Source organism: Chelon labrosus (genome assembly GCF_963514085.1).
Source record: "Chelon labrosus genome assembly, chromosome: 20".
In the NCBI taxonomy this organism is placed as follows: Eukaryota; Metazoa; Chordata; class Actinopteri; order Mugiliformes; family Mugilidae; genus Chelon; species Chelon labrosus.
In genome coordinates this window covers 21,776,948-21,790,691 of record NC_140353.1, presented here as the reverse complement: position 1 = coordinate 21,790,691, position 13,744 = coordinate 21,776,948, and the positions used below count along the sequence as shown (strand labels likewise).

The 13,744-nt window shown below is 39.1% G+C and overlaps 1 protein-coding gene across 1 annotated transcript; it reads right to left on the bottom strand.

The window, feature by feature from the left end:
- Positions 1 to 339: 339 nt before the first annotated feature.
- Positions 340 to 3,984, bottom strand: dnal1 (dynein, axonemal, light chain 1). The gene is made up of 8 exons (XM_084569764.1): positions 3,806 to 3,984; positions 3,299 to 3,340; positions 2,907 to 3,016; positions 2,576 to 2,631; positions 2,420 to 2,475; positions 2,128 to 2,254; positions 1,808 to 1,948; positions 340 to 1,363 (listed from the first exon to the last, which is right to left on the bottom strand). The coding sequence occupies exons 1-8, from the start codon at positions 3,806 to 3,808 to the stop codon at positions 1,314 to 1,316; spliced, it is 585 nt and encodes a 194-aa protein (XP_084425890.1). The 5' UTR covers positions 3,809 to 3,984; the 3' UTR covers positions 340 to 1,313.
- Positions 3,985 to 13,744: the final 9,760 nt, after the last annotated feature.

Below are 13,744 nucleotides of genomic sequence, written 5' to 3'. Positions count from 1 at the left end.
TTCTGCAGAGCAACATAAAATGTTTGTTTTCATCATGATTCATCTACTGTTTAGTTACTCAATCAATCCAAAGATAGTTTGGTTTTTAAAAACTTTACAAGTCCCCATCACAATTACCCATAGTTCAAAGTGTGTGTTTACTCCAAACAACAGTCCAAAACTATAAATTATTAGAATAAAAAAAAATATAAAAGAAGTAAAGGGATCCGTCAAATTACAAAATCTGCTAGAATACTCCAAATAAAAAAAAAAAATGTGTCAAAGATATAAACTGCTGGAAAGATGACTTAGAAAACCTTTGTGTATGGATTATAAAAGAATGCTAGCAATAAATAAGATTACAACAACAGTATTTATTCAAAATATAAAAATTATTAAAAATTATAAACATTCAACAATTGTGTGTACAAACTTGCCTAAAATAAGTTAAAACATAAAAATCAGTTTACACAGACATTAGTTAATTTAGGAAACCTTAGCTCCACAATCAAGTTGACAGGAAAACTTGCCTATTTTCTTCCCTTAAAATAAATCTGAATTTGATCAAGAAATGTGACCTCAGTATCAAATAGACAGAAACATCTCAAACACCACAGCACCAAAGAGAGCTGTGGATGGGTTTTGGTCATGGATGCTTTCACCCTCAGTATGTGTTCAATTATGTGCTTATAAAGGAAGAGCTCAATGTAACTTCTCTGCCTATTTTAAAGCTATGACTGCTTACTAAATTGTGGTTTAAATACCAAAAGTAGGAAGCAATCCACGTAACTTTTTTGTAACCATTAGAAGTTCCATGGTTTAGTCCAATTTTATGTTAATGGAGAATAATGCAGCAAATACTTATCTGGCCCTCTCTCCATGGAGATGTTAAGCTCTCTAGTTTGTGTTCTACACTGTGCTTTAGTTCTTGAAAGAAAGATACAGAGAGTCACATAAGTTTTACACTCTAAAACACTGACTGTCTGACTGGCCCACAGATGGTAGTGCAGCAGTCAATTTTCCGTTAACAAGAACAATTCATATCAGCTTCGATATCATCTACAGTAAAAAATTAGGATTAGGATTGCATTAGGAATCCTTGGAAAATCACACAGTTGCATTGCATTCTGGTCCCAAACCCACAAGCCCTGTACTGTCAGTCTTTTTTAAGTGTAAAACAAACACATTATGTGTTGGTTATTTTATGCTGTTAATCTACAACAAAGTCCAAAAAAAAAAAAAAAACTTTATAGAAAAGCACCATGACAGACCATACAAAACTTAAAAAAATGGAAGACCCACAGGAAAGGAGGTTGGAACTAAGCAGATAGTTCTCAGCTCTCTCCATCTCCTTCATCCACTTCTTGTTTGATGACCGGGGTCCCTGGAAACAACAGAAAAAGTGATCACCAATCAAATCTCACACTAAACTGCTTATTACTACTACTGTTTGTGCCTTGTAAGCAACAAATGTTAGTATTCACTTATTTTTAGCCTTCTCACTTTATGGACCTCCAAGTGCTAACATTCACAAGTCTTAATTTAACCTTTGCTGTTTTCTAGGAATATCTCAAAGCTAAAACAAAGGCAACTGGAATTGTTTGAGTTTTCTTGAGGATGTTTCACTCGTCCAAGTGGTTCTTCAGTTCCAGCTGCCTTAGTTTTGGCTCTGTTTTAGATGTACCCTGACTTGGATGACCAAGAATCTTCTAGGAAGTTTGTCATTTTCACTATTTAGCGATGTCTATATTGTAAGGGGATACCAACAGCCCTTGAAAGATTGATTGTGAGTAGATATTCTTACACACATGGCTACTGAAACACTTACCATCTAGTTTCTTCAGAATAGGAAGTCTTTTACAGGCTTCGTCCATCCACGTTCCCTCAGCTGAATACTTGTCCTCCAGAGGATTTCCAACAAACACCAGGTCTTCGAGGCATGGCAGGTCAGCCAGTCTCACAAACTCCACTACACAACGTATAACACACATCACACACCACAATGTGGATTCCAGTAAATTCCAACAAATCGCTTAAACAATAAGTGACCTCTGCTAAAAAGAAATGTTTGGAAATATATATCAAAAATAGCTACATATGTTGATTTAAAAATTGAACGTGTTGGCTGTATTTATCAAGGCAGCTTACCCCAATCTTTGACCAGGTTGTTGGACATGTAGAGGACTTTTAGGTTCTTCATGCAATGGACTCCCTTCAGTTTCTCTATCAAGTTGTAAGAGATCCATAACTCTTCTAAAGTGTCACCCACTGCTTCCTGCACACATGCAGAAAAACAAAACTGATGGAAAACGCCATACATTCAAAGTATGAAATAAGCATGTGAACCAGTTTCTTTCAGAGGCTTAACGGAAAAAGAACGAATTATAGGAGGCCAAAAATAAAACAACTGGAAATAAAGTGGGATTCCCATCTAACTTACCAGCCCAGTTAATGCCTTTATATTATTTCTCCCTAATGACAATATCTTCAAGTTCTCTGTAAAGACACAACACAACATCACAGAACAACATAATTTGATTTGTTCATTATGGTTTGTTTTTTGTGAGGGTGCAGTAAGTGCACAGTCAGTACTCACTCAAGCCATTGAGATTGGTTATTTTCTCAATGCAGTTTGTGGACAGAGACAGCTTCCTGGGGAGGACACAGCAGCACAATGCAACACATGAACACAGACTATGATGGAAACAAAATGGCTATGGGCTCAAATTAATGATTGGTTTCGGGAGAATTAACTATGAGTGAGAAAACAGTAGCTCAAACAACGATCCATCCCATCTGCATATCTTCGTTTGATGTTTGTTGGATAAAACAATAATAGAAAGGCTGTGTAGTATCAAACAACACATTCTCGCTGAGAATCTGGTACATCAGCACAGAATGAGCCACTGTATGGCTACAGGACTTACTCGCAGTTGGTGAGTGTGGACAGCGAAGCGTCCATTTTCTCAATAGGAGGAATCTGACTATACAGTTTTATGGCTTTAGCCTCACTCGCTTTTTCCCCTGATTTTTCCTCCTACAAACACAAACAGAGAAAGTGGGAAAGAAGTGTGTGTGGTATGTGTGTGAGTGTGTGTGTCCAAGAGCGTGTGAGTGAGTGAGAGAGAGAGAGAGAGAGAGAGAGAGGGGGACACAAATGACCAATGCAATTATAAGAACCACAAGAACAAGCAAGCAACTGCACATTTAATGCTCTTCCACATAACAGTAAGTATACAACAAAAAGAACACAAAATACTACTGCACAGCATTGCATGTTATTCTGTTTGTGTTACAGCTGTGGGTATTTGTCACTCACCCACTTAGCCAGGGCTTCTTTCACAGTCGTTGCTTTGGCCTGCTAAAATGGCATTCAGTTAGACAGAGACAGGCTGGATTATACTGTGATGACAAAATGCTATGGACAAGCTAGCAGCATTACGAAAACACACACAGTGTTTAAAAAGACTATAAATGGTCAGTATCTCAAAAATATGTAATTATATTTTTATTTTTGGTGTTTTTCCAGCTATAACCATAAACTATGGTTATTATAGTTATACACTATAACCACAACATGACACGATATGAGACATCGCTAGGAAACACATGTATCTATACGTTTAGGACTGAATTGATGTTAGCCAGACATTTAACTAGCTAACTAGCTAATTAAAGTTAGCCCATGTTAGCTCACAGCTACACCAGTGTCGTACGTAAGGTCAGTTATAACTCTCAGACACTAAGTCATAACATGTTCACATAGGTGGCCCATGGTTTAAACACCAAATAGCAACGAAAATGTGACAAAACCACAAACACTCACCATGTTGACGATTGATGTCGGCTCTGGTTGCTATGGCACTCCTCCTGACAGCGTACAAGCTGCGCCTGCGCACTCAAATTTGACTGGCTCGTGATTGACCCAGTTTCAAAAACCTGAATTTAATTGCAAATTTGAGTCTATAATTGTATCCAAACATATCTGATATAGACACTGCGGTATCAATCCCTCCATTAGGATGATCGTGCAGATGCAAATATGCAACTAATATCCAGCCGTCAAATACACATGCCTGCGTTTCAGTAGCGAACACCCTTTTAAATAACGTTGCAATAGCGCCCTCCTGTGGTAAACGGCTGTGCATACATCCATTCACTGAGTCAACAAAGGATATTTCATGGAAACTTCAACTGCTATTTTAAGTCAGTACTGACTATGAACTACATATATGGCGCCCTACGGTGTACACACAATATAAAATAAAAAACGTTATGTCACGACTCAGTAAACCCAATGATGCTTGTATATCCATATATTACATCACTTAATAGCAAACATTAATTGTTAGAAATTAAATTAGACAAAGTAATAAGTAGCCTCATCCTATGTAATTCTTGTGCTAACCAAATTTGCGTGAATACCATGAAAACATCTGTGGAATATAGGCCAAGCAAATACAACAATAATGCAATAAATAGTACATTTGTAAATGTTTGAAACAACTAATTCAGCGTTCTGAAAATGAAGGTCCACTATGGTCTCTGATACCAGGTGAATGCCTCGGACAGGATTTAAAGGAACACATGCACTGCAATGGTTTTCACTTGAATTGTCTGAGGAGTCTCTACATCCAAACAACAGCATGGTTTCTAGCAGTAGAGACGTCATTTTAAACTAGCAGGACATTAGCCTATATTCTTATCATTCTTATAATACTCTGTCATGATGACCCCAATTGCAACAATTCTACTAACCCATGTCACTGTGTCCACAAAGACAGCATCATTATTTAGTGTCCTGTAGCTCAACCACTAATGATCCTATATGTGCGTGTGTGTGTGTGTGTGTGCACCACTGTGAGCCCCAGCAGCCTCATGATTCATGTTAAATAGTTGGACTTGCTGCTTCTTGACCTTCCTACTGTAGTGACTTAAGAAGACAGTATTTCTCTTTGGTGACTCTTTTTGCACTGGGATTGAATCAGTTCCATTCTTCATCACAGGTTTCAGTGAAACATTGAAGCTTTAAAAAATAACTATGAGTTTCAAAATATCTTGGTATTCATTTGCCCCATTTCACGTTATAACGACATCTTCACTCAAGTTACATGAACTGGTAATGTTCTGAAGAGCTTCTTCATTTTACATCATAACTTCATTCATTCATTCATTCATTCATTCATCTTTTGTAACCACTTGTCCTGTGAAGGGTCGCGGCGGGGCCTGGAGCCTATCCCAGCTGTCATCGGGTGAGAGGTGGGGTACACTCTGGATAGGTCGCCAGTCTATCGTAGGGCTACATCATAACTTGTGTTTTAAAATGTTTCTAAATCCTCAAACCTTTCGATTCCATGCAGGTTTACATGAAAATATGTCACATTTGAATGTTGTCTCTGCAACTTGACGCCACCGTATGCTTTTGAAATATTTTATATAATATATGTAATTATAAATTTGACATGTTTTTACACATGACAGTTGACAGAAAGTCTTTAAGGCTAAAAGTATGTCCTATCTGACAGGCCTACGGATGTGTTTTAGTGCCTTTAAAGCATTTTGAACCGCTCTCCTGTCACACACACATGCACATACCTGACAGGCTGTCAGTGGAAGAAGTGAGATCACCGTGCTAGTCCACTGATCAGTCAGTGCAGGTGGTGTATAGTGTCGCAGGCCAAAGCACACAGCTCACTCTACGATTACTGCAACTTTAGAGCTGCTCTTTGTGACAGACACATTGTTGTGTACAGCGTCAACATGTTTGGTGACGTACATGTCTAAACAAACTGAAGGGAGAGACTTTATTGTGACTGAATGGCAGACATTTTGAATGTTCATTATTTGTCAGAACATATAAAAACAAATCCCATCAGCGCCTACATGCATATGTTGATGTTAAATAATCACCTATTTCTTTTCCACATTTGGACAGATCTTTAGTTAAATGACAGATTAACAGCTGAACAGAGAACATGATTTGAAAGCTGAAACCTCAGGTTTAGGTTTGCAGTTGCACACTGTCCTTTCCTGCTCTGGTGATTTGGTCCTATATGTACACAGTGCCAGATCAAATAGCTACTATACGTAGGTCAGTTGTGAATATTTTAAAGTAACATTCATCAGAGTGACATGTTTGGAAGTTTGATGAGATCGAGTAAAAGAAATGGATCAAAGTCCAGAAGGTGGGGGATGGTGTTAAAGGAATAGTTCAACAACTAGGATGTGGGTAGCCTAACTTAGCATTATGACTACAATCAGAGGACAACAGCTGTCAAGTATTAGTTGGTTGAATAAGGTTCGACATATAACGCAGGCAGCAATGTTTGATGCATTTCACCTTCCCTTGTATTTCAACGAATCACTGTTACATCAGTAACATGTCCTGCAATCATATAAAACATATAAAACATAAAACTTTGAATGTCACAATCAGCTCTGAAATAAGAATCAGGCAAAAGGGCACACCCAGTCTTAAAGGGACACACACACGTTACATCAGGTCTTAATGGGATAAACCATGCTTAAACCACATATGGTAGTTTCTATATTTAAGCACAACACAACATGTTTTAGAGTGTGTTTTAGAGGTAAACTTTTGAATTATGGACAGAGCTCAACACACGTTGGTGATGTGTTTTCCTTAACTTAAACCCAACCTGTTGTCTTCTGTAACACAATATCATGCCAGTGATGGGCACATGTTCATTCATTCATCCATCTTCTATAATCGCTTGTCCTGTGAAGGGCCGTGGGGGGTCTGGAGACTATTGGGCAAGTGGCAGGGTACACCCTGGACAGGTCGCCAGACTATCTCAGGGCTAACACAGAGAGACAGACAAGCATTCACACTCACAAACTATGGACAATTTAGAATCACCACAGACACAGGGAGAAGAAGCATGTACAACATGCAAACTCCACACAGAAAGGCCCCAGTTGGCCTGGAGTTGAACCCGGAGCTTACTGTGAGGCATCAGTGCTAACCACCATGCCACTGATGGGCACAGTTTTTGTCCCATTGGACTAGTGACACACTTGTCAGCAGCAAAGCATGACTGAGACTGTGCTGAACAGCTTAGGCAACCAGTGCACTAAAGTAGAAACTAAAGTGATGCAAGCAAACAAACCTCAAAGTCAAGAGGACACATCTTAATCTGAATGTCATCTCAACATTCCAACACACAAATACTTTCAGGACGAAATCGGAGCGGTATTTAACAGAGGCCAGTTCTGTACGACAGTTCACAGGTATAGCTCTACCTTTCTGAATGATGAATACAGACTACTGCCACCTGCTGATATGAAAACGTATTTCCTTTCATGCAGATGCAGAACATTCTGTATGTGCTAGATGGCCTTTGGTTGTAGGTGTGTGGTTTGCTCAAAGGCAGCCTTTGGCCCAGTGTTCATATATAGAGAGACTCTTCTGAAGAGGAAACTGATTTTAAATAAATTTCCACCCATGCGCTTTAGGGGCGATCGAGTGTGTGGTCTAAGTTTGATTAGGTCAATTTTAAAAAATTTAACAGCATTTCTAAGTTTCATTTTAGATGTGAAAACAGGATGTGACATCATGATGACTACAAGTTGCCATGCCAACCGCTCAGCGAAGCATTCCTCAGGACCATGAGAGATGGAAAAGAAAAAAAACAAAAAAAATAAGTACAGCGTATAATGTAACATTTCTTTGAAACTGGTGGAGGTAGAGCAGAGCGCACTATTGATTAAACAAAAATGCGGGAAAAAAAGAGAAAAGATTTTACTTATTTATTTATTGTGTTGGTGATACTGGGCTCTTCATCAGCTGTGACAGAGTTTGAGTCCTAACCAGTAACCTATAAGGAGTACTGTTACAGATCAAGTGACCACTCAGGGTTTTGTGCTGGTGTGTATGTGTGTGTGTGGGCGGTGTCTTGAACAGTCAAGTATAAAAGAAGGTTGAAAGTGACCCTTCAGATCCATCATCATCGATCAGTTGACCTGACATAGTATGCAAAGAGGGACTATGAAAAGTTTGCACCCAGCTGTTCACAACAAGCAGGATCGGTTGGATTTAATCGGGAGCAGGAGGTCCGGACGATGGGGATTTAATTTTACTGAGAGGAAAAGCAGAAGTTTGGAGATCAACGTCCAGCGGATTAACAGACTTCAAACAACTGGAAAACCTGGCAACACTGCAATCTTCGTGAGCAGGTCAAATCATGCCTTGGGTATGACTAAACCAAGACAAGCAACAAACACCCCTCTACCGCCCATCAGCCATTCAAAAACGATCTCTAGCAAAGTGGATCCCACTGCTGCTCCACCGCTGAACAGAAAGGATTCGGCTAAACCGAAAGGATACAGTTCAAATTTACCAACTGGCAACAAAATGAAAGAAAATTCTAGGCTTCACGAGTTTGTTACGCAATTTGGGAAAGTAAATCAAGAGTCAAAGAAATATAATAAAATCACTGTTGCTCTTAAAGCAAGAAACAAAGAAGCCATCCAGGATGCTGAGACTTGCAGCAGACTGATTAAACAGTCATTTGGCGATCAGCCAGTTGCAAAACTGACTCTAGAACCAGCGGACCCTCTGGTACAACAAAGGAAGAATGACGTGAGTAATTCTGGTGCCAGTGACAGCCGTATGATGATGCCAGTCAGGGTTAAACATGATGCCAGTCTCTGCGAACCAAGTCAACAAAGAGGTTTCTGCTCTGATGACTCAGCTGTTGAAACAGTATCGGAGGACTCGGAAGACAAAGGTCAACTAGGGAGGTTGAAGGAGGACAGTGATGATGAGTACTACACTGACCAGAGGATCACAGAGTGGGTCCTTAAAGTCAACTCGAGCCTCTTTTCAACAGAAAACAATAAAACAAAAAGATCAAAACCTGCAGAGGAACAAGATGTGGCCACTATAAAGATAATCTACAGTGGAGATTGAACTAATATAGTATTTGCGGTAGTCATTTTGACAAATGAATCTTAACTTGAGTCCCTTGTCTATATACATTTAAAATAAATTTTCTGAGATGAGATGTTGATTGCAAACAGACATGAACCGGTGTTTGTATCTGGTCTTCCCCAGAAATTTGAGCTGCCATTAAATCTTTGCTCAAAAAACTGACAAACTACCATTTTCATTTCTGATGTTGCAACAAATGATTTAAGAAATACATAAAATCAGCCCGGTCCTCAGACATTTTAAATGTGCGTGTATGATGCTGCATTCGTGGCAACTTATGGCCTTAGATAGTGGACTATCTAGTGGATTTACAGTGTTTTGCAGTGATGTTCTAATAGGTGTACAGTTGACTACTGGAGCGTGCATGTATCTTGCATTAAAGTTGAACGAGTGCGTGCCTGAGAGTAAAAGATGAGAGAAGTAATGAGAGCTAATTAGCTGTGTTGCTCCACTTTTAAATGTTTTAACCTCCCCTGGAGATTGTTAGCCACACGATTATTGCCTAAGAGCCAATCTTACAAATCTTAGTTTAGAATAAACTTTACAATCTTATTGAGCTTTAACCCAGTAGGTGTTGAATGAAATAAAGTACACTCCATAGATCAAAATACCAAGGAGCATTAGATGATCTACTGGAAAGAAAACAGGAGGAAGCTTGGGGAGCCATTGTGACTTACTAGCTGGCTTGTATCATAGCAGTTAGCTCGCTAGCAGCTGCAGGACACATCGACAATGTGACCAAGTTTCTGGAACCCTGATCTGTGAAGTTAAGCAAGTAAAACTTTTCTACACCACTTTCCCATGTGAATCTGTCTACAAAACTGATTTGCACATGTCACCTTTACATGCATAAATCCCCTTGCTTATGCCTGTTGGTGGTGAGTCCACAAGTTGACAGATTTATGTTAATTCTTTGGGCTGTGCCCACCTGATTCGGTGAAGGAAATCAATGGATTTATCTTTTTGGGTTGGGACTCCCAAATCACTTTCAACGTGTTATAATATTATAAATAAATCTATCAAAATAAATCTAATAAACTCATTCAAGGGAACTCCAACTGGAAGCAGGGCCAGGGTAGACCAATAATTATTGGAGAGACCCCTTAGAAGCCACAGAAGAAGCCATGACAGTTGTTGTGTGACTGTGCCATTTGAATAACCCTGCCTCTTTTCCTGGCTGGGATCCACCCTCAGCATCTATGGATATATGGTACAGATGTACATACACTTCCAATGCTGATCCAGTGTTTCTTTTATTAACTATTGTTAATTCTGGGAGTGTAAAAGATGTACAAGTTGAACAACAGTCAGATAAACAGACTTTAACCATTTTAAGTTCAGGTTCATTGGGGTTGTCTATGTATTTGTTTTTGTTTCAAAGCTTGTTAATACTACAGTATTTGTGGTGTATTAGGTCCAAAAGCTAATAAAACTCAATATTCTTGTCAATGTGGGGCATCTTTTTTCTCTAGCTTTCTAAATCTAAATTTCCCAGTAATATAAGAACTAAGAAACTACATACATTATGATCTTTGCACATAGTCAGGTATTTGTTTTCTTTTTTTCTTAGTAGAATGCACATTCTATGGTAGAATGCAACTTCATTTGTGTTGATGAGCATTGCTCCAGTGATATTAATGCTGCCTGCATTGCTGGAATCCATGTGAGAAGTCTTTCTTCTCTGCACAGGTTTTATGCCTCCTCATAGAGCACTCTGTAAAACATAAAACGTATTGGACCAAGCACAAAACCCTGTGGAACTCCAAGGCTTGCTTTAGTTTACAAGCAAGAATCCCCATTGATATGAACAATCTGAAAGCTATCTGATAAATGCTATTGAAACCAGTCTACCGGTGTTCTTTTTAATCCCAAAACATTATTTCTAGTCTGTATAGTAAGATAGTGTGATGGACTGTATCTCTGCACTGAGATCTAGCAGCACCAGGTTATATGTCACTTAAACTGAAATGACAGCAGAAAATCATATCTGTGATAAGACACATTGTAGCCTATAAGTGTTCATGTTAATGTTACCCAAGCCCTGAATACGGTGTTGATACAACAGCCAAAGACCAAGACCAACATAACAGGAAGCCTGTAGTCTGAATTTATCTTATGTAACTCTGCAGGGTCATTTCGCTTCACTTCATCAAGAAAAATGTTGCACACTACTGCCACACTATGGACAGCCTGATTATGACTCTGAACTATATCTAAGCCTTAGATTTAAATCCTTCTGAGGTAAGAATTTAAAATATAAACATATATAATATATATAATATATAATATACTTAAAAAATGAGCTATGCTTAAATAGATTTGAAAAAATATGAGCTAATTTATATTCACTACGGGCTCTTATATACAGAAAAAGGATTTAATTAAATGTGTTTATACCTAATCTGAGTTTCCACTGGAGAGTGGAATGACTGCCTTTAACAGAGAGGGGAGAAATGCAATATTGTTTAAAAATGAGGAAACTGTTCACATTTTGGAGGCAGTCTCTGTAAGAAGACATTTGGTCTTTTACTTTACAGAAACTGGCTGTACAAAACAAACAGCTATAACTGATCCTCTCATTTTATAGAAACGCTTCGAAGATTAAGATTAATTTTTTAATTCATTGTTCATTAAGACAAAAATTGACATTTTGACCACTTGCAGAATTCTTGTTGAAGAAGGCATTGGGGTGAGCATGATATCACTTGTGTAGATGAGTACGGAATGAAGCTGACAAGAGACCAATTTGAGAAAATCACAGGTACACATCTAAAAGGGTCCTCGGCTGACCAGGAGGACATTTGAGCAGACCAGAGAGTATGGGGCTGAGACGACGGTCAAGTGATGTCTACAAGACACTTGAGCTGACCAGAGGGACGGTTGGTCTATGATATCTATATTATGATATAAAATAATTACCAGGAAAAAACAAATTGCCTTTTAAAATATATTTTCCTCTTTTCATATACACATTACAGGTCAAAACAAGGACATGACCCAGCACTGATGGAACAGGGTGTCTCAGATACGCAGCATCCACTCCCTTCACATGACAAAAAAAAAACAAAAAAACACAGTGTACTGTATGTTGTGTTCCAGTCAGCAGACAGTCACTGTGTTCTGTCACACATCCGTCCCATGACACAAACTGTGGGTCCTCCTTCCATGGCATGTTACACTTCCCCCAAATCTCAACTCACCATGCATGGTTTTATGGCACAGGTCCTCTCTTGTTTGGGACATAGTGACTTGCATGGAAAATACTAATTATGTTAGGTGGTTCACTTCTATAGAAACACTTGAATATTTCAGACTACTGTTTCCACTAAAAAAAGATAAAAGGAAATGACAGTCCATCCAACCACTACCTCCTGTCACATGTTCACATCCCCATCCCATTCACCGTGTGTTTGTGCGTGTATGTGCAAGGCAGCCTGGGGCAAAAATGAGCTGGGGGCTCCTTCTGACCACCAACACACTTCCTCTGACTTTATGTGCAGTGTGTTTGCATTGTGTTTGTTGTGTCTCACCAGGTCAGCTGGAATATGCCTAGTACACATTATGCCAGTAAATCTGTGGTTTTATATAACGTCACCCTGTTAAAATAATCGCCTAACTCATTTTTTCAAGTTTTTCAGGAAACACAAAAAACTTCACCAGAAGTCTCACACACTTGCCATAGGCCATCATCTTAAAGGCGTAAAATCACATGAACTGATCAACTGAGGATGTTGGCGATTTTACCATAGGTGGCCGGCGTCATGAGGAGATGATTTTGGCAAAAAAAAACAATTTTGACAAAAAATGACTTAGGCGATTATTTTAACAGTGTGACGATAATAAAGTGACACTTTTTCAGACTCCGATCATTTTAGTTTAGATTGTGATGCAGTGTGCCGAACAATCCCAACTTCTGGTTAATATTATATCCTTGTATAGATAAATATGTCTATTATTCTAAGAGCCACATATAAAAATAAATAATGAATGTGACGGAATGTGACATTTGCATACCTGCAATAAATTTACTTTAAAAAGCTTGGATTTTGATTCAAAATGGAGCACTGGAGTGACTGAACAACCCCCAAGTTCTGGTTAATAATATACTGATCAGGCATAACATCATGACCACCTTCCTAATATTGTGTAGGTCTCCCTTGTGCCTCCAAAACAGAGAACGGACATGGTCCTTCTGAGGGTGTCCTGAGGTGTCTGGCAACAGAATGTTGTTAGTGGGGGCCTTTGGGTCCTATGGGTTGAGGGGAGGGGCCTCTGTGGATCATAACACAGATATTTGATCAATTTGGGATCTAGTGAATTTGGAGGCCAGGTCAACACCTTGTGCTGTTCTTCATGTTTTTTTAGTTGTTCCTAAACTTTTTGTGTGTGTGTGTTTGTGTCAGGCTGCATCCTGCTGGGGATGGCTGCTGCCATGAAGGAGTGTCATTGCTATGGGGTGGGGAGTGTCTGGTCTGGTCTGGTCTAGTGCTACATAGTCACAAGATGATGTTATTCACCTGTCAGTGGTCATAATGTTATGCTTGATTGGCGTATATTTGTGTGACTGAATGTCTTTTATGCCACATGTCTGCATAAAAATAAATAATAAAAGTATTTAATGACACGTCTCTGATGTCGTGGGTAACATGTAGTATGGTATCACATTTGCATACCTACAGTGGGTTTACTTTAAAAGGATTTGGGTTCGAAATGGAGCAGACACCGTGGCAGTGTCAAATACTAGACGGGATCCCCCAACTCTTACCTGGGGCCACCACTGCCAGTGTTGCCCGGGCCCCGAATCTTTTTTAG

Bases quoted from the DNA above. Each gene is read 5' to 3' on its own strand.
- dnal1 (XM_084569764.1), bottom strand. The intron at 3,017-3,298 runs GTGAGTGACAAA...TTGTGTTTGTAG, and splicing joins AAGAAGCCCTGGCTAAGTGG to GAGGAAAAATCAGGGGAAAA. The intron at 1,949-2,127 runs GTAAGCTGCCTT...TACGTTGTGTAG, and splicing joins CAACCTGGTCAAAGATTGGG to TGGAGTTTGTGAGACTGGCT.